The sequence below is a fragment of the Solanum verrucosum genome, unplaced genomic scaffold, assembly GCF_900185275.1.
Source record: "Solanum verrucosum unplaced genomic scaffold, falcon-dt-bn FXZP01000136.1, whole genome shotgun sequence".
NCBI lineage: Eukaryota > Viridiplantae > Streptophyta > Magnoliopsida > Solanales > Solanaceae > Solanum > Solanum verrucosum.
This window is the reverse complement of record NW_026020145.1, coordinates 795,225-817,129: the sequence shown is the minus strand read 5'-3', so window position 1 is coordinate 817,129 and position 21,905 is coordinate 795,225. Positions and strand designations below refer to the sequence as shown.

At 36.5% G+C, this 21,905-nt stretch overlaps 2 protein-coding genes across 2 annotated transcripts; one reads left to right on the top strand and one right to left on the bottom strand.

Annotated features, from left to right (window-relative positions):
- Positions 1-404: 404 nt before the first annotated feature.
- On the bottom strand, positions 405-734 carry LOC125828016 (uncharacterized). Its single transcript, XM_049507322.1, has one exon. The coding sequence runs from the start codon at positions 732-734 to the stop codon at positions 405-407; it is 330 nt and encodes a 109-aa protein (XP_049363279.1).
- A 13,389-nt stretch (positions 735-14,123) lies between these two features.
- Positions 14,124-17,842, top strand: LOC125828034 (homeobox protein knotted-1-like 3). The gene is made up of 5 exons (XM_049507336.1): positions 14,124-14,636; positions 15,902-16,022; positions 17,277-17,470; positions 17,542-17,673; positions 17,760-17,842. The coding sequence occupies exons 1-4, from the start codon at positions 14,139-14,141 to the stop codon at positions 17,638-17,640; spliced, it is 912 nt and encodes a 303-aa protein (XP_049363293.1). The 5' UTR covers positions 14,124-14,138; the 3' UTR covers positions 17,641-17,673; positions 17,760-17,842.
- The last annotated feature ends 4,063 nt before the right edge of the window (positions 17,843-21,905 follow it).

Below are 21,905 nucleotides of genomic sequence, written 5' to 3'. Positions count from 1 at the left end.
TGTCCCCGAATCAATTGGTGTTTGGAAAGTCTTGTCATCTACTGGTTAAACTTAAGCATAACGTTTTCTGGGTCTTGAAAGTCATGAAGTTAAATAGGGAGGATGCATCAAAGGATCGCATTGACCTACTCCATGCTTTGGAAGAGTTTTGGTTTCGAGCTTATGAGAGCTCGGCCCATTATAAGGAAAATGAAGGAATGGCATGATGAAAAAATCCTTCTTCGAGAGTTTAAAGGTTGTGATCTCGTGCTGCTTTACAACTCTCATCTGAGACTTTTTCCGGCAAAACTCAAGTCAAAATGGTCGGGTCCGTTCAAAGTAAATCGTGTGTTTGAAAACGGGGTAATAGAAGTTGAAAACGAGGATAGGTCGATGTTCAAGGTGAATGGGCAAAGGTTGAAGCCTTATCTCAAACGAGAGTTGTAAATCAGCACGATATCACCAACTTTAAACTCTCGATGAAGGATTTTTGCATCATGCCATTTCTTCAGTTTTTCCTTATAAAGGGTTGAGCTCTCATAAGCTCGAAGCCAAAACTCTTCCAAAGCATTGAGTTGGTCTACTTGATACTTCGACGCATCTTCCCAATTCAAGTTCATGACTTTCAAGGCCCACAAAGCCTTATGCTCAAGTTCAACCAGTAGATGACAAGATTTACCAAGCACCAATTGATACGGGAACATACCAATCGAGATCTTGAATGCACTTCTATATATATGCCCAAAGAGCGTCATCTAACTTCAGACACCAATCGGTTCGGTTTGCAATAACGGTCTTGCCCAAATTTTATTTGATTTCCCAATTGGACACCTCTACTTGCCACTTGTTTGTGGATGATAAGGAGTGGCAACCTTATGCTTGACTCCAAACTTTCTCAACAATGATGTGAACATTCGGTTACAGAAATGAGATCCCCCAACACTAATGATTGCACGTGGAGTGCCAAATCTCGTGAAAATGTACCGCTAAAGGAATTTCACCACACTTCTCCCTTCATTATTAGGTAAGGCCATTGCCTCTACCCATTTAGAGACATAATCAACAACTACCAAGATGTATTTGTTCCCATAAGAACTCACAAAAGGCCTCATGAAATCGATTCCCCGTACATCAACAACTTAACCTCTAAAATAGGAGTGACAGGTAATTCATGCCTTCGCGACACTCCTCCTTGCTTTTGACATTGTACACACTGCTTAACAAGATAATTCACATTTTGATACAACGTTGGCCAATAGTAACCACTTTATAGTACCTTAGCCATTGGATGCACTCCACTATGGTGCCCACCAACCGATGACTCATGGCAAGCGTCAAAAATAGCATCTACCTCAACTTCTAGAATACATCTTATGATCATATGATCAGCACACTCCCAAAATAGGTAAGGCTCATCCCAAAAATACTTCTTCGCATAAAAAAGGAACCTATTCCGTCGGTAAAAAATCAGCCCATCAAGAAGAATCCCACACACCACATGATTGGCAAAATCAGAAAACCAAGGAACAGTACCATTCGACACAACTATCACCGGCTCTTTGGGAAATTCTTCCTCAATATCTTTTTCACCAAAAATAACCACATTCGATTCCAACCTCGACAAATGGTCTGTTACTTGGTTCTCATACCCCTTTTGATCTTTGACTTCAATATCAAAGTTTGGCAATAATAACACCCATCAGATCAACCTTGGATTTGCATCCTTCTTAGCCAAGTAACGTATAGCAGCATGGTAGGTGTGTACCAGCACCTTGGTCCCCAAAAGATAGGCTCTAAACTTCTCAAAAGCATACACCACGGCTAACAACTCTTGCTCAGTGATGGTGTAGTTCTTTTGATCTACATTCAAGGTTTTGCTTGCATAATAGATCGGGTGAAACAAATTTCCCTTATGTTGGCCAGGTACAGCCCCCAAAGCCACACTGATTGCATCACACTTTAGCTCAAATGGAATGTTCCAATCCAGAGCAACAATGATATGATCCAAAACGAGCTTCTCTTTTCAACACAAAAACGCCTTGACATGAGCTTCATAAAACTTGAAGAAACTTTCCTTTTCAAGTAGCTTACAAAGAAGATAAGCCACCCTAAAAAAATCATTTATGAACCTCTGGTAGAAACCAACATGACCCAAGAAGCTTCTAAAACCTTTAACCAAAATAGGAGAAGGCAACTTAGTGATAAGTTCAACTTTATCTTGATCAACTTGTATACCATCTCCCGAAATTTTGTGCCCCAATAAAATACCTTTCTTGACCATGAAGTGACATTTCTCATAATTGAAAACAAGGTTTGTTTCGACACATCTTTGCAAGACTCTATAAAGGTGCTCAAGGCAAGCTTCAAATGTTTCTTCCATAACCAAAAACGCATCCATGAAGACTTCCATTGAATCCTCTATCATATCAGAAAAAATAGAGAGCATACACATTTGAAACGTCGTCGGTGCATTACACAATCTGAAGGGCATTCTTTTGAAAGCAAACATCCCATAGGGACATGTGAAAGTTGTATTTTCTTGATCCTCCAATGCAATGGAGATCTGATTATAAGCAGGGTAACCATCCAAGAAGTAATACCATCCACGAACCACAAGTCCATCAAGCATCTGATCTTTAAAGGGCATCAGAAAATGATCATTCTCGATCCACGCATTCAAGTTTTGATAATACATACATACACGCCAATCAATAACCGGTCGCATTTTCATAAGCTCACCTTTTTCATTTGGCACCACAGTCATACCACATTTTTTTGGAACGCATTGGACGGGGATAACCCACTTCCTATCCGCAATAGGCTAGACAACTCCCGCATCAAGCCACTTAATAATCTTTTTCTTGACAACTTTGTCACGACCCAAGCCTAGGGCCTAGACGTGACATGGCGAATGAGGAACCCGAAGGAACCCCAAACAAGCCTCTCAAACTTGTCATCACACTTCATCGGTCGCGGAAGTACATTCAACATTAATTAACGGGAAATAGGGACTAAGGGCAAACCATTTCAAAATGACATCATAGAACAAGAGTCAAGCTCATTTACAAAATACTTGTCCAACGCACACCTCTACATACATAGATAGGACGGGGCCATGACATACTACCGGCTCCCCTCATAATCAAAATACAATTGCAAGCTAAAGTCTCAAAAGATAGGAGTAGGAAACATAACATAGCCCTCGAATCATTGAGGACTCACCAACAACTCGGATAAGCACCGTACTAGCCACGTGAATGGAGAGAAGGATCAAGAGTAGCTCCGGTCCCTACATGGTGACATCATGTAGGCAAAATATGTGTTAGTACTTGGAATGTACTAAGTATGCGGGGTGCAACACAACAATAGACAAGGACACAATCGAAATACAAGAAATAGTTTCATAGGCATTATGAATAACAATATGAGGATGCATGATCAAAGTGAAGTCAAAACATGTTTAAGTAAATCTATACTAATAGTAGATATCATATGTGTATGCATGATCCAACCAATCTATAACCCCAACTTAGGATGGGGGATGTCGTTCACACCCGGACACCCTGGTGGCAAGGTATAAACCCCTCACATAGTTGATGTTGGTCACACCCCAAGCATCCTAGGTGGTGAGATATAAACCTCTCACATGGTTGATGTTGGTCACACCCCAAGCATCCTAGGTGGTGAGATATAAACCTCTCACATGGTTGTCCGGTTCTTTTCCCCCGGACCGGGCATGGTCATGCAACACTTTATATAGGAAATTCCCATTAGGCTCTAATGCAATCTCACGTATGGAATGAACATATACACAAGCTTAGTTTGTCATCAACACATCACTGGATTTCCATACATCTCATAGCTCAAGCTTTAAAGCATCGATTCATCAATTCTCTATAGTTGGACATTTTGTCAAACACCTTGAAGGCATGTAATGGAATCAAAGAGCATGGAAAATAGGGTAGTAATTATGCAGCCAAACCAGTGAACAACCTACAACAACACCTTTTTAACACCCACAATACCACATGAAAATCTCCACATCCATTCCAAATTTAGGTTCAAGTTCTAGAGTCACAACATGCTCAAAACAATCACTTTTCATGTTTAAAATTCAATGTGCAGGAAATTATTACAAAGAACAAGACTAATTTATGAATCTTAACTTAAACCATGAATTAGTGAGTAGAATAGAGTCTAGGCACTATGGGTGGAAGGACCCATGAGTTCAACACCACATACCTTGAGTTTTTATGAAGGTCTTGAGAGTATCTTCAATGGAAGCTTGGAACTTGGAGCAAGAGTCTCTTCAATCTTGAGGAAGGTTTTGGATTAGGGTTCTTGAGAGAACTTGAGAGAAAATGTGTCTAAGTATGGGAGAGGTGTTTTGGGAAATGTTTTAGAGATGGGAATTGAACTAATGGTATATAGGAAATAACATATGCCCTTTGGAAAAATGGTCCAACACTTAGAAAAAAAATGAGGCGGGTGAACAGTAAAAACGCTCACTGGAAATTGCCTTTCCTGCCGGACAGATTTTACGAAAATGGGCATAACTTCTTCGTCCGAACTCCGAATGAGGTGAAACGAAGTGCGTTAGGTAGCTAACTCAAAGGGCTTTCCATGGATATGTTATTGGCCACCCAATAATTTGTGTGCTAGGAGATATGACCCTCCAAAGTAGACCCTCGAAAAAGGCTTCACTTGGAAATTTCGGATTTTGATACGATTGCTCTAAAATTTGGGTTAGACCCATTTCCCACTCAATTTGACCCCCTAAACAAGAATATGAAGTCGGATTTTTGAAAAACGAAACGGATTTTTTTTATATATAGCTAAACAAGTTTCCGGTAACTTCCGAAGCACATTTTTAAGAACATTTTGGGTCATTTCAAACTTCTTGCATTGGAGGATTCAACCTCCTTCGATGTTGAACAGTTGGCTTACAATCACTGGCCAATTGAATCTTGTGGGTACAAATACCGAGAGGAATTCCCATAATGTCGGCAATCATCCACCCAATAGCCTTGATAAATCTTTTCAACACACTAACAAGGGCATCCGTTTGCCATTTAAGCAAATCTGCAGCAATAATCACAGGTAAAGCTCTATTGGCTCCCAAGAACACATAACGAAGGTGAGGTGGAAGTACCTTCAATACAAGCTTTGGTGGCTCTTTAATGGATGGCTTTACATGAGGACTTTTCCAATTTTTCAAATTGATATCAAGCTTCAACGGGTTCTTAGAATAGGAACCTAAACCCGATAGAGCATCCACTACCTCATCATAATCTTGAATTTCCTCCCCATCATAATTCAAAAGCACGGTGTCTAAAGACTCACCAACACAAGAAACTTCACCCACACTAGCAACCGTTTCATCAATCACGTCAATGATCGACATAACATGGAGGTCACTTGGTTGCTTCATCGATTTACAAACATTGAATGTAGCTTCCTCACCATTTACTCAGAATTTCAGTTCACCACTTTCCACACCAGTAAGGGCTCTTTCGGTAGCCAAGAATAGTCTACAAAGAACAATAGGGACCTCGACATCAATCTCACAATCTAGGATCACAAAATCAGCCGAAAAAATAAATTTGTCTACCTTCACCAAAATGTCATAAAGGATGCCAATAGGGCACTTGATAGAGAAATCGGCCATGAGAAGACGCGTAGTTGTAGAGTTAGGCTCACCTAGCCCAAGTTGTTTGGAAATGGCATAGGGAATCAAGTGTATACTCACCACCAAATCACACAATGTTTTAGCGAATTCAAACATCCCTATATTGCAAGGGATAGTAAATGCTCATGGGTCATCGTTCTTGACTACCATGTTGCTTAACATAATGGCACTACAACTATGGGATACTTCAACCGTCTCAAAATCCACTCTTCTCTTCTTAGTTACCAACACTTTCATAAACTTTTCATAACCCGACATTTCTAACAATGCCTCCACCAAAGGAAGATTAATAGAAAGAGTCTTAAAGACGGAAAGAAAATTTTGGAACTTCACGTCTTCATTCCTCTTCTTCAATCTTTGAGGGAATGGTGGAGTAACTTTGGGCAGCGATTTTGTACATTCCAAGGGAGGAACAATCCCTACATTTTACTTTTTAGCATCACCAGAAACAACATTTTTTGGTGCATCATCAACCTCATTGGAAGCTTTATTGTTCAACTCTTCGGCAATTTTATCACTCTCAAAATCAAAAACTTCCCCTTTACTTGAACTTGCATTATCATCATTTGACACATCGCTTCCCACAACCTTACCACTCCGGGTCAAGATAGCAATGCATTGTGCATTATCACTCTTTGGATTTGTCATGGTATCACTAGGAAGACCCCGTTTTGGCCTCAGATTCAAGTGAGCAGAAATTTGACCCATTTGAGCCTCAAGTTGTTTTATAGAAACTGAATGAGAGGTCATCATTTGATTCAAAGAGAAGAAATCAGCCTTCATCTCCTTGAGCACTTTATTCGATCCTTGTACCTTGTTTAGGATGCGGGCAAGCATATTCTCAGTCCAAAAGCTTTTGGGGTCGGCATTTGGTTCTTTAGGTTTTAGACAGTCATGAGAAGGCACATAAGGATCTCTATCACCATCCCTTTCTCTTTAATGTGCACCTCTATCACACCAATCTCGTTCCTTATCTCTCCAACCACCATCACGATCTTTGTTCCAACCTTGATTCCCACCTGGCCTATAATAGATTGGACGAGAACCCATACTTGGTTCGACAAGAATTGTACTTCTTCATTATACATGTCATCAAATTATGCATTATCCGAGTTCATTCTAGTACTAGCACCAACTTTATTCACGGCCTTATAACCCCTCCCATGACATGTTTCATTAACAAGTCTATTTGGGTCATCATCTTGGCCATGTTTTCATCATGTTCTTGCTTCTTTTCCAATTGTTCTTTGGTCAACCCAACATTGAGAGGAGACACATGATCCTCCCTTGTATGTCATGGTCGATTAATCTTTGTCGTCTCATAAAGCAAAGCCAACGCCACGGCAAATGGTTGTCTCATGATTCCACCCCAGATAAGTTGATTGGTGACATTGTTGTTGATGGTGTCAAGACTGCGGTAGACCACATTGTCTGGCAACCCATGAGTAGGACATTAGAGGAGCAGCTTTTGAAATGTCAACCAAGTTTCATGAATAGGTTCACCATCAACCCATTTGAAATTCTGAATGTTGTCCCTCAACTTCAACATCCTCGAGGAAGGAAAAAAACATTCATAGAAAACCTACGTGAGCTCCTCCCAAGAATTAATAGAGTCCCTTGGTAGTTTGGCCAACCACTTTGTTACTTCCCCCACTACAGAAAAGGGAAACAAACGGAGCCATATTGACTCTTGAAATATATTCTTGAAGGAGAATGGTCCACATACATACACAACATTTTGAATGTGATCATGAGGGTCTTCATGAGCAAGTCCTCCAATGAAACCTTTCATTTGCAGCGGCTGAAGCATAGTTCCGGTCACATGGAAAATAATGTTGCCCACAGTTGGGGGCAAACGAATAGCACTGGAGCTTCCCATTTGATACGTATTGACATCGTTCAAGTTTTCGATGTCGTCATTGTTCCCAAGTTGACTAGCCGCATTGGTCCCATTCACACTCATTTCTTCACCTATTGAGAGCAAACAACAAGAACACTAATAAGAGAGTTCTTCTACAACAAAATTAGTTCAAAAAAACACTTTAATAAATGAATTTTAAGCACCAATCCCCGACAGCCATCATATTTGATAACGCTCAACTACACCTCTTATAATTCGAAGCGTAGGAGGTCGCTAACAAGTATAAACCCAACGGTGATTTGGGGTCGATCCCACGAGGAATGGTATTGAAGAGAATTCAAATATGAAGTACGAGAGTGTTCTAACTTCTTGTAAAATGGAAATAAACAAAACGTAACATAATATAAATCAATAAGTTTCAATTATCAATATTAATAGAGTTTGGTAGCCTATTTTTAACAAAGGCATTTAACGTGGGGTTTGAACAAGTAGAGAGGGGACCTTAGGAGTGTGAGCAATCAAATACTAATTTCACTTAATGGGCAGTAACTAATTTTTTTAAGTCACTGAATCTCAATGGGTAGGATGGATTGTAACTATAACAACCAGAATTCAATCAGCTATAATGTTTCAAGTAAGTTCTTTCAAACCTCAAGTAGCTTAACGATGCAAAGCAACCCAAATCCTTAATTTAACCCACTTTATCAAGCTGGGTTGTGAAGACAAGAGTCAATAAAATTATCATTCATATACTCCACCTTAAGCGTTTTTCACAAGCAAGACTAGAGAGCTAAAGCTAGGACTGAATTTGCAACTTCAATCCATAAATGGAAACATGAGTAACTAATTGAACCCATTTCAAAACAACATTAAAACAAGAGATTAACAATACCCACAAGCTGATTTGAGTATTCAATTACATAATCACACTCCTAAGGTAAAGGGATTTAGCCAAGCATAATAACAAGTAAGTAAGAGTTACCAAATATATGCTCCATCAGAATGCCATAATCTTCAATACTCAATGTCAAAAATTTATACTAAAACCCACAAACCTTAATATCTTAGATCATAATCTCTTAGAGAATAAATATAGTCTCCCAAAAATCACTTTTCTCTCTCTTCAAAAACCAATTTATATGTTTCCAGAAACTTCCCAAGATTTCACCTCGAGACCAAATTGGTGATATTACTCGGGTTCGCCGGATGACTGGGTTATCCGCCAATGGGCAAGCTTTATCGCTAAATTTCTGCTTCAGCTTTTGAAATCATGACTTCCCAGTTGGTGAACCCGATAGACGTCACCGAATGACTTCGGCGACTCACCGTTTGGATCTTTTTTTGCCGATTGGACTTGGCTTTCTTCTCTAGTTGTTCTTATCATTTAGGAGATCTGAGTCGAGCTCATCGTTTCATTCGGTGATACGCCATTTTGCGTTTAAGCTCACCGAGTTGGCTATGAGCCTAACTTGCTAGATCATTTGGCGAGAAAACTCACTTGGTGAGTCGCCGAGTGAATTTTGTGAGCTCCAACCTTACTTTTGCTTAACTATTCCAGCTTTTTTTTTCTTCTTTTCGCAATGTAATGTCCTTTCCTTGTTCTTATGCCTTCATGGCTGCACATAAACAATTTAACATCAGTTATGAACACAAAATAGGCATTGAGGACACTAATTAATAAAATAACAAGCCCTAAATGAGTCAAAATTCCTGACTCCTCACACTTTCATGTTAGCCCTCATTGAATACGGTTATAGACACCCTTATTGAGCTAATTGTGTTCTTGATTTACTTGAGCACAACTAAAAGTTTAAGTTGGGGGTGTTGATGAATGGTACATTTGTACTTATTTAAGGCCTATTTAGCTCAATAATTAGTGTCCTCAATGCCTAATTATGTTCTATTCTAATGATATCTTGATGATTTGCAGCTATAAAGGCTAAAGGACAAGGCAAGGATGAATGTTTGAAAGAATGTCCAAAAATGTCGGAAGTGTAAATTATACTATGATGATCACCAAACAAGATGGGTGAATATCCTAACGAGCATGATATTGCCCAAACTTATAGTGCACTGGGTTTCTTTCTCAAGGCTGGTTGGCAAAGTCATGGCGAAACAATGTTGCACCAAATGCAAGAGGCAAAAAGGATGAAAGTCGCCAAAAATGATAAAATGGAACTTCAAAAGGCGAACAAAGGTAACGATCAGCGACTTGCTCAACGAGAAAAGCAGACTCAAATGGACAGCCAAATAATGGTCAAACACCTGAAGCCTAGATCAAGAAAAAAGTGAGATGAAGCATGGTGACTCACCAAATGATATCGGCAAGCCCGACTAACGTCTCCAAGTGAGAAGTGCATTGAGTTTTGGGCCAAATTTTGAAAAACTATAAATATCCCAGAGGAAAGAGAAAAAAGGGGTTCAAAATTCGTGAGAAAAAATCTGAGTATTGTAGAGAGAGAAATACTCCTCATTAAGTAAAAACACTTTCTTGTTTTTTGCAGTTTGTGAATTGATAATCTTGAATTTTCTAAATTGATGTTGAATTCAAAGTGGTTTGCTTATAAATTCTCAAATTCATGTCACCTATAGTCAATTTCATGCAAGGTATACTATCTTTGCTTTTGTGATGAGTGGCTAAAACCCCAATCTCGGGTGTGATTATGGGGTTGGGTGTTGATTTAACTTAGTGGATATGTTGAATTGCTCTATTTTAGAACTATTAATCATGGATTTGAACTGTTACCATGTATTTAATATATAAATCAAGGTGACCAACATGATTTTAGCTTCGATCTCGCATCGGTGCTCGAAAAAGACCGATATGAGTGGTTGATTAGGTTTATGTTTGTGATTTACCCAAGCTTAATTGTAAATTCAAGGTAGTGGGTTGAGCTAAGAATTGCATGAATGAGACCAAAAGGAGATTTCATGAAATTCTATTATGAGATCGAAATAATATTAACATAATTAAAGATGATCTAGCTTATCCATGATTATCTAGTTTTACTGAGCAATTCGATACTAACCCTGTTGATCTCAATGTTAAATCCCCATACCCCTAGAGTTAATTAATCTCGTGAACTTTTGCTTGCTTTAACATTGGTATATTTATGTTCCTGAAATTGTGTTGTTAAGTTTGGTGGAATCATCCACCCATTTGTCATGTTTACTATGTAAGATTAGTTGCGATTTAATTCACTAATTGGATCCTTAATCTTGCGCCATTGTTTATGGGGTTCAACTCTGACACTTAGTTGATTATTTTTTTTTACGACGATCGCTCATTCTTTGGAATTGTTTTAGAGAGTGATTTGACCATTATCAATTAGTAAGCTCTATCATGCTCACACTAGCTTAAGGAATTGTTGCTCCATCTTCTCAAATCTATCGATGGAGCTAGATCTGAGATCTAAGTATCAATCAAAAGTATTTCCTTTGAGAGATCAAACAAACTGTCTAACATGATGAGCACCATATCTTTCAACATTATTGCAAGTTTTTATTAAGTCTGCTACATGTTATTTTGGATTTCCCTTGTCGTCAAATTGCTACAACTTAGAAGATTAAATGTTGGCCTGTATCTTAAAGTTATCAATGCTTTGTGTATATGACTTTACAGATGTAAGAGATGATTTGGATGTCGACTCAAATTTATCCTTGATTGCCCGCATGATAAAATCCTTTAATTGATCAACATGAACCAAACCATCGGTAGACACTTAAAACTTCTTGATCGTTATTTCTTTGTTTGCGAAGAACTCTTTTTTCTCTTCTATTTCATGTAGCTTCACAGATGATTTAGTTGACTCTTCTTCCTCCATACTATTTGTTATATCTTTCATTTTGATAATTCAGGTTCATTGACCTTTGAGGTTCTTTGATAAATCTGCAGCTGCTGTCGTCAAATTTGCAAGTTGTTCTTCTATGGTGAAAGCTTCGATCACCATCGCTTGCACAACCATCATAGAGGATAAAGAACAATGCAAAAGATCACTTGGATAAATCTCGGATTGAGAAGTGAAATAAGGAAAGATTGGAGAAGATTTAGCACTCAAGACACCATCAGCATTCTGCTTGATGGGATCGTTGACCAAATGATGTCATTCGTATAACAATCTTAGGTCGATCCAAAGATCTTGATACAACCTCACCAATGTTGTTCCCTCATTCTAGAATATACGGAGATGATATTCTTCATTTGAAGAAGATAAATTGAAAATCTGAGATGACTTGGATGGTACTTAAAGCACTTGTTGTCCCAACATTTCAGCTTTACTCCTTCTAATTTGGTCAAAATCTCCATGGCAACTTGAGAGACATTTTTGGAGTCAACATCTTCCAAAGAATCTGATTCAGAGTTGATATTTATTGCGGCCATATTAATAATTTTGAACTTAAAATAAAAGAGATGAGAGGTAAATATTATCCCACTAGGCATGCCAATTTGTAACCAATTAAATTGTGTTCTTCAAAAATAGAAATCAAGAAAGGAGAAATAGTGACAAACAATGATATTTATATTTCAATAATTTATTTGATGGTTACAATATTGATAAAATATATTCTTCTAATTCTTCTCCTCAAGATCGTCAACTCAAAAATTTTGTTTTGTTCTTGAATTGATGAAATACTTATTGAAACTTCACCATGAATGCAGAGCCAAGCTTTGATCACAATCGCGGAGATATGACAACTTGCGGCTCACAACATGGAGAAGAAGACTTTTTTGTGTGCAGAAAACTTGTGGATCTCCAGTTCTCCACTGAATAATAGAGGTTTTCTATTGATTGCATCTCTATCTCTAGTCGTATTAAGACACCTTTATAAAGTTGTGAACTGAGATTTTTGGGGTATTTTGAACTTCAAGTAATTTTAGAGGACCTTGGGCTTGAAGAACATGAGATGAGTTGGGGTTGGATTGGTTATTGGTCAAAAATCAAAGTCAAACCAATTTAATCATCTTTTTAATTATTAAAATCAAATCATACCAAATATAATATACATTTATCAATTTGGTTGTTATCTATTTTTGTTCAATTTGATTCAATTCGATTGTTCATACACAAAAATTAAATTTAAAAATAAGGTTGAAACGAAGGATAACCATACTACCCATCATCCACTTGTTATGGTCCTACAAACTTGTAAGAGGAGTTTTGATTTTTATCCAACAATAAGAAAAAAAAATTAAAAAAATATGTTGTTTTTGTTAATTTTTGTTGATCTTGGACTTGGTTTCAATTTGGCATTCTGCTAGACTTTTGGTTTGGACTTTTTTATATTTTTATAAATAAAATTTTGATGAAAATATTTAAAAATTATTCATAAAAAATGTATATAATTTGTCTATTTGTATCAATTATTTTTTGAATTCATTTTTAGACTAAATCAAAATTAAAATTAAATTAGATATTAAGAATTTTTAAGAATATAAAACCAAATTGATCCAAATCCAAATAATATTTAACTTTTTAATTGATTTGGATTGGTTTATAGGGAAAGAATGCATGTTCATTTAGGGAGCCGAAAAGGTTAAACAGAAAATGATATAAATAAATAAATAAGCATGGAAAAATATTCCCTCTGTTTCATATTAACTGAATTTTTGAGGCAATGCACTCTTATTAAGAAAAACATTGAAGCACATAATTCAAACAATACAAAAACTATTATTCTTTGTGAAATCATAAATACTCACTCTATTTTATATTAACTGAATTTGTGAGGAAATACACACTTATTAAGAAAAAAATATTTAAAGACATAATTTAATAATACTTTTTAGTTTTCACTATTATCTTTTGTGAAATCATAAAAATAACTTTGTAAATAATAGTATTCTGTCTGTACTAATTTATGTGATTTACTTTGCTTTCTAGTAAATGCCAAAAAGAATGACACATTTTTATATTAACTAACAACTTAACTATAAAATGTTTATTTTACCCTTAATGAAATAATTTACCGTCACACAAATTTCTATCATTCATTTTTTATCACAAGTTTTAAAAGTCTTTATTTCTCTCTTAAACTCGATGTCGAGTCAAACTACCTCACATAAAATAAAACGGAGGGAGTACAATTTATCGTTTAGAAAATATCAATATTTATTAAAGAAAAGTACAAATATGAAAAACAATTCAAATATGTGTTAATATAGAGAGGTAGAGAAAGCAATAGGCGTGCATACTCTTGTTTACATCCAACGACTAAACCAACCACTTTGTTTTACCCTCAATACCAAGTCCAACATTTAGGGACCACTGATTTATAGTTTTCCCTTCACCGGAATATATTGACACTAGCACCGAAGCTTCCTCTTTTTATCTCTCTCTCTTAGTTTTCTTTCTCCCCTTTGCTCTAAGCTCTGTCTACAAAAACTTCATATACTTCCTGTGCGTGCCCTCTGTTGTTATTAATTCTCTCTCGTTGCACTTTCTGAAATCCCAACAGTTCAAGTTCTTATCATCTCTACTATATTATTCCGGGTTTAATTGATTGATGAGTTTCTGATAATTTATATGTAGAGTTTCAGACACTTTCTGATAAGTAATGAAATACGTTGTGAAATTGTGTGTTGTATAAAATTGTTCATTGTCACAAGAAATGGATATGCCGGAGGAAAATTCACAAATTTTGAGAACTAGTTTACCGGAACAGTCATCGTCCGACGTCAAACCGCTAGAGCACCAGCAGCCGCCGATGTGGCTCAACAGGGAAATACTTTTACCACAAAGTCAATATACTGTTGCCGGCGCTGGGGAGAATTTGCAGTCCGACTCAAACCAGTGGTTATCAAGGTCGATTTTACAGAGGAATATAAGCGATGTTCAGGCATCCAATGATTCCGATTTGAATAAGGACGAGTTTGGTGAGAGTGAAGTCGTGAATTGGCAAAATGCGGGGTATAAAGCTGAAATTCTGGCACATCCATTGTTTGAGCAGTTGTTGTCAGCCCATGTGGCGTGCTTAAGAATAGCAACGCCTGTAGATCAGTTGCCAAGGATTGATGCACAGCTGGCACAGTCGCAGCAAGTAGTAGGCAAATATTCCGGCCTTGGACATGGGAATCTTGCTGATGACAAGGAACTTGATCAGTTTTTGGTAAGCTTTTTCTTCTTCTTTCTTTTCCTTTTATTTTAGTACATATGCAATTGCCTTCAATAGATTTTATATGAGTATTAGGTTTGAAATTTCACGGATTCCAAAAAGTTTGTGTGCTCTTTCAGTATTTGATTCTGCTTGCTTCATGGATTGAGTGAATTAGGAGAGGATTGTCTGAGCCTTGTTTTTCAAATCCTCTGTCTAAATTAATGTTTTCACCCATCTTTAGTGGTTATTCTGGAAAACCCAAAACAATTAAAAATAGATGTACGTTCAAAATTTCAGTCAAGAAATCATGTTGCTGTGACTGTAGGTTGATTTTAAGAATTTGATACCATATGGAGAGAGTTCCGAATTTAAGAATTTGATGCCATATGGAGAGAGTTCCGAATTTAAGAATTACTCGTATTATCTTTGCCGTCCTTGCATATATTTAATCAACGGTTTGGTTGAAGATGATTTATATACCACAATTGTCTTAGCTCATATGGTCCTTTAAATAATAGGACAACTGAATTAAATGTCAAGACTTGTCAGCTCATCAATTTGTGTGGCTCCTACTTATCTTCTTAGAAGAGATCAAAATTTCTTTTTGGAAATTACTAGCCACAAAACAGAAAATTTAGTGAGGCATCAACATCTTAGGCAGAAAGATATATCATGTCATCCCGGAGCAGGAATTTCAAGCTCTTTTCATTGCTCAAGTGATAATTCCAGGAATCTCAAGTAGTATCTTAACAATTTGACTACGTATATGTATATGCAAGAGAAGAACTTATGTCAGATTAGGTGAATGGGGCCACTAATTATTGCAGAGTGCTACCGTTAGACCTTATGTCCTGATTATAATGGAAGAAGTAATATTTTCTATTTGTACTTATATCTCATTGAGAGACTTATTAGAAGGTTGATAAAACCAAGATCAAATGTTAAGTTTAACCTTAAAAAGTTTCCATCTAATTATAGTCTACTTAATTAATGAACGCACACCATTTATTGCGCTGTCTCTCAGTTCTGCAGTATTATATTTTGGCCAAGTGACACAGTTTGTTATTGAATAAAAAGTGTAGCCTAAGTACCTAGAACTCATGTGTTTCTTCAAATGGTGTGGAATAAAAAGAAACAAAATAATAACTCTAAAGCGAATATTCCCTTGATGTTTATACTAGCTTCATCTTGCTCTTAGGGAGATATCTCTTATTCACAAACTGATCTCAAAATTGCCTGGTGCTAGAGCTTATTTTTACTCTCAATTTGTTTTGTAGACACATTATGTCCTGTTGCTTTGTTCTTTTAAAGAACAACTACAACAACATGTTCGTGTTCATGCAATGGAAGCAGTTATGGCTTGCTGGGAAATCGAGCAGTCGTTGCAAAGCTTAACTGGTAATCCATTATTCATTTTGAGACATTTTTATGATTACAATTTACAGTGACTTTTGTGATATTCTTCTGTTGATTTAATATTTGCTGAAAATATGTTTGGACTGTGAAAGTGATATTGCATTCATTCCCAATCTAATTCAAGAAATAACAATTGCATCTAATGGATTCGGTTCCTTTGCAATCCAACCTGAATATAATTTTATTTTTATTCTTCTTATTGGATTCAATACTATTACAATGAAACTTTCATATAATCTCAGATCAGACTTCATTCTCTTATCTCTGTTATAATCTCTATGTTGCTATTTACTCTCTTGAACTAAGTTAGGTCATTTTAACCTGCATAAATGTCGCGCATATATAAGTCCAAGGGAGAGATGGAGAGATTTGTGTAATGATATGCCTGATATTCATAATTCACTTAAATAGGTCTGTTATCTTTTTTGAGCGTGCCCTTTTAGAACAGAACAACTGTACGATAGAGTTTCATGTCATTTGTTCAAATTTTAACATTTGATTTCAGTGGTAGAAACTTTTTTTCCATTATATCAGGTAAGTTCTTAAACATATATGTGGCGAATCTGTTAGAAGTATCAAACTAGACAGTTCTAAAGTCTGTGGTTGGTCTTGGGAATAGCAAGCATGAAAACATGGTAGCAAATGATCATCACATTGAGTTAAACTATTGAGCTCTTTGAGTCTTCTCTCGGTGATGTTTTAAGCTACAAATATGACTATATATAGAAATGCATTTTGTTAACCTTCTCATGCCTGTCATACAGTTGAGGAAGAAAAGTAAAAAGTGCATTTTCTCTATAGTCAATTGGACTTGTTTCTCTTTGAAGGACATTATTTTTTTTCCACCTATTTGGTTTGATACTTCCTTGTGGTTTGAGGCTGCTGATAAAAACTAATGAATGGAAAAAAATATGATTTTCTCTATATGTGTATCCCCTGTTCAGTATGGTAGAATACACTTAATTCTTTTCTCAAAGATCATAAACAGTTCTAAATCAAACGACTTGTGCATGATATCTAAAAAAAAATTAAGTTTTCATGTGTTTCTTCTTGTTTTCTTTTTCTTTTGGGGAAGTTGAAATTACTTCCTGCTAAGTTTATCACTGTTATCTCTTCTTTGTATCTTTTCCGGGCTGACCTGGTTAGGTTACCTTGATACACTGTAAAAGATGCATAAAACGTTTTAGCCATTTACTAAAGATATATTGTTTCTACATGTGTGTGTTGCTTATGCAGGAGTTTCTCCAGGAGAAGGTACAGGTGCTACAATGTCTGATGATGAAGATGAACAGGTGGATAGTGATGCCAATTTGTTTGAGGGAAGTTTAGATGGTCATGATAGCATGGGCTTTGGTCCTTTGATCCCAACAGAGAGTGAGAGATCATTGATGGAGCGTGTGAGGCAGGAGTTAAAACACGAGTTGAAACAGGTAAAGGAGCTATATTGTTCTATGTAACTGTGTTCAACGTAACTCATCCAACTCCTTTAAATTCTAAATAGGGTTACAAGGAAAAACTAGTGGATATTAGAGAGGAAATTCTTCGAAAGAGAAGGGCAGGAAAACTCCCCGGCGATACTACCTCTGTCTTGAAAGCTTGATGGCAATCACATTCAAAGTGGCCATACCCCACTGTAAGCTTTTAGTTGCCAATCCAGTCTTCCACGCTGAGTTAATTGACCTGTGGACGTACTAAATAGCATCCTTTTTTCTCTTGCAGGAGGAAGATAAGGCAAAACTGGTACAAGAGACAGGTCTTCAACTAAAGCAGATAAATAATTGGTTTATTAACCAAAGGAAAAGGAACTGGCACAGTAATCCTTCCTCTTCTACAGCTTTGAAGAACAAACGCAAAAGGTATTATGTAAGTTGAGCATAGATAATAAATTGTAAATGATTTCAAGTAACTTAATTATTCAAATCTAATCCAGGTGAATCTGAAAATACTACTCATCATGTAAGGGAAGTTATTAGCAAGCTTCCTTGGACGAGCTACCAAGTGTCCAGCTATTATCTGTATGTAGTATATAGAAAGATGGACTCATTCAGTTAAAGCAACAGGTCAGTTATTTCGCAACTGCAGGACAACTACAACTATTACAGACAGATCCTACTTAATCAAAAGATCGATTGATATGATGATTTGTTGAGGAAAAGGCTAGTTATTTACGTAATTGTCTGATGGGGAGGGCGTACGGTGACTAATATATGTCAATCACAGTCAACTATAGTTTAATCACAAATTAGTTGGGATTGACTACATCAATATCTGTATCAATTTTGTGGCAGCTTGCAAAAATTACTACCACATTTTTGTATGGGGTTAGATATGGGGGATGTACAGTTGAATAATCCCAGTTTTATTAATACTTTTCTTGTGGTCATGTAAGAATTAAGATTGGGTAGGTATTCTTAGCTCTATGCATAGATGACTCATATATCGTGTTATCGTTTACAATGTGATGAAAAAATAAAAAAGAAAAAAGAATCGTGTGGTGGTGTTACTATTATGGATACAAATATTTGCATGGACGGAACTCGCTTAGATTCAGAAATTATATTTACCTCAACGTTGTTGACATGTTTAAGATGGAAAGCAGTATGACAATTGCAGGTAAGAAATTAGTATATTATATTCGATCAAAATAGAACATCAGTCCATGGTGAGATCGACTTGACTAGTGTTACTTTGTTGCGACCTATGTAGTCAAATGATCAGGTTCTTTGAGTAAAATGTGCAAGAAGATAAATTACAAAACAAAGTAAAATCAACGCAAGTATTTAGCGTGGAATACTACTTGCTCAAGGGACACAAAAACTACGATCCACGTCTGTAGGATTTTTTTCAAACTATCTCCACGAAACTCGAGCAATTTTAAGATTTACAATCACTCTTGTAACACCTAAGGAATAGTACTCCCAACTTGTGCCCTCTTAACTCTTCTCTTCAATGACTCTTCCCCTTCAATGAAGTTCCTTACAAATACAACGCATATTACAATCATCTACGAAGTAATGAAGATCTTGTTTTGGAACCACTCTAAGAAACTAACTATTACAATTCAAGAACAATATAGATAAAACTTGATAGGAATATTTTTTTTCATCGTAGAAATAGCTTCTTCTTCGAGACTCTTTGTAATGACTCTCTCACTTTGACGACTCTCTCTTTGTGTGGTCAAACTCCAAATATTTATGTCGTGTTGCTTATATAGGAGTAAATAGAGGTCCTGTAGTTCTCCAATCCAAACACGTGCATTGGTTCAAGTCTTTTTATGAATTCAGTTCTAATTTAACTTGCTTTAAATTTTCTTCACGCGTTGGGATCTTTCTCCTAATTCAAAGTTAATTCCATGTGCTTAATTAAGAATAATATTTTCCAATCTTGAACTCCAGTTCCTTATAAAATTGGATGGTGTAATAATCCTAAAGTCCTCACAAAACTACTTCTTCATTGCAGTTTCCAATTCTACTAGAGGAACTAGTTCTAAATTATTCACTTCTTCTTAGAGATTTATTGAACTTTATTCTTCAATAAGTCATAACAGTTATCCATGAGCCATTACAGGCAACCAATGCTGAAAAACATATCAATGGTGGAATTCCACACAATCATATATCAAAACCGTTACAAGATCTGCAATCAATCAACAGTAACACCATCAGGATAATCATATCCCCACTGACCTCAAAGTGGTACAATCTATGTATCTCATCCGTCTCACTGGCCACTCACACAATCACTTATTTGTACACACATGCTATTTGGTCTTTGATCTTGTCTATCTAGTCATGACCTTAGGTGTCCATGCACAATATCTATGTGGTACCCGATTCCACACATAATTACTTGTTCATAAGCCCACATCTGACATGAGTCTCTCATCATCATGACAGTATATATATCCATCACAAAAAAAAATTCATACTAGTGTAATATCAGATCGAACATACACACACAATTGTTTGTCCATAAGCTTACATCAGACTGAAGCCACTCATCGTCAAAATAATGGATGTATTCTAACCATAACAACATATCTCAGTATGCTCACTGTTCCAGTTATCTCTCAGGACAACACAATAAGCACAAAATAAATCAGAAGTGCATAATTATAAACATTAGTCATAATAGGTAGTTTAACAGTTCACATGCTTATTCAACAAGCATCATTAGATCAATAATAACAAAACTTAGGCTATGTATGAAGGTCAATCAACATGATATACAACTCATATTACATACAAGAGACAAATTAAAGTGTAACTCTAAGTAAATATGAGGTTATTGTTAAAGCCAAAAGTCCCACATTGGTGGTTAATGAGATGGGTGGACTCCTTATAAGGCTTGGGCAATCCTCCTCCCTTTGAGCTAGCTTTTGGGGTGTGAGTTAGGCCTAAAACCTAATTTAACATACAGAGCAGAGCCCATCTCACACGATGTTGGGGCCCAAAAAATAAAAAATTGCCCAAAAAATACCCATGCACCAAATTCTAAGCACTGGGCGTGAGGTGGGTCAAAAAACCCAAAATTGCCCACGCACCAGATGCTAAGCACTGGGCGTGAGGTGGGGTGTTAATTGTTAAAGCCAAAAGCCCCACATTTGTGATTAATGAGATGGGTGGACTCCTTATAAGGCTTGGGCAATTCTCCTCCCTTTGAGTTAACTTTTAGGGTGTGAGTTAGGCCTAAGCCCTAATTTAACAGTTATCACAATTGTTTTCCTTCACGTTAACGTATCCAAGTCATATTACCAATTTAAAGGAATTATTCAATCATTCTTGACTTAATTAATAATTTAGGACTAACCCCTTCTCACATGATTTCAGTACCACTTGATAACATCATCTTTTAGTCCTCATTGTGTAACAACTCGGATTTTTGAAAAAGGAAAAGATAACATTTTTGTGGCTACTATTTGGGTTCTACAGGTCCAGTCTATGGGCCAAAGAAGCTTCTATGGACTGTAGAAGGCATCCGTAGAAAGTGGGTTGAATTATTGGGAAATCGTTCTACGGTCAACCAGGAAGGTCTGTCAAACGCATTATGGGTCATAGATAGGGCTCCTCTAAAGGTCCAAGACTTAGTGAAATATTAAGGTCAAAGTTGAGTTCTATAGTTGAGGTCTACGGACAGTAGAAGGTTCTACGGGTCGTAGACCAGTCTCGTCAAAAGTATGCTTTAAACTAGGCTCGAGTACTTAGTCTATGGTTGACCAGTACGGACTATAGGGTCACACTCATAAACCTGTTCGACAGTTAATTTTTCAGGGGATTTTGGGTGTTTTTCCTAAGTGTCTAATACATAATATATGTCGTTTTTTACCACCCCTATTCTAAGCCCTATACACGTATTTTAAGTCCTAAAACTTCCCATTCTAAGATCATTCTCCTAAATCCCAAATTCTTTCCAAGTTCTTCCCTCAAATTTCTATCTCAAGCTAATGAAGAAGAAGCTAGGGTTACACTTCAAGGTCTCCAATTCACCATAACTTTTGGGCTTTGATCATCAAGGTATGTTAGTATTCACCTATGGAGTTATTTCCTCCATTGGGTCCCCAAAGATCCAAATTCTAAAAGTTTAATTCTTAATTCAAAGTTAGAATTTTAGTCTATCTTCACGAGTTCTTTTTAATTATGATTCAATTAGTTACTTTCTATCTTCTAATGCATGAATTGATGTATTTAAATGATTTTGATTTGAATTCATATGAACCCATGCATGATCCGTGATTTTTGAGTATGAACACATGATGAAGCTTATGAAATGTGAAATATAAATATATGAAGATATGCACATTTTTATGAGATTGATGTATATGACTTGAGGGTGGTTTTAGATGAAAGTATGGAAGATATTCTCACA

Excerpts from the sequence above, each read along its gene's own strand:
- LOC125828016 (XM_049507322.1), bottom strand. The coding sequence starts at position 734 with ATGACGCTCTTTGGGCATATATATAGAAGTGCATTCAAGATCTCGATT.
- LOC125828034 (XM_049507336.1), top strand. The coding sequence starts at position 14,139 with ATGGATATGCCGGAGGAAAATTCACAAATTTTGAGAACTAGTTTACCG. Across the intron at positions 14,637-15,901 it reads AGGAACTTGATCAGTTTTTG|ACACATTATGTCCTGTTGCT; the intron begins GTAAGCTTTTTC and ends TTTGTTTTGTAG. Across the intron at positions 16,023-17,276 it reads GTCGTTGCAAAGCTTAACTG|GAGTTTCTCCAGGAGAAGGT; the intron begins GTAATCCATTAT and ends TTGCTTATGCAG.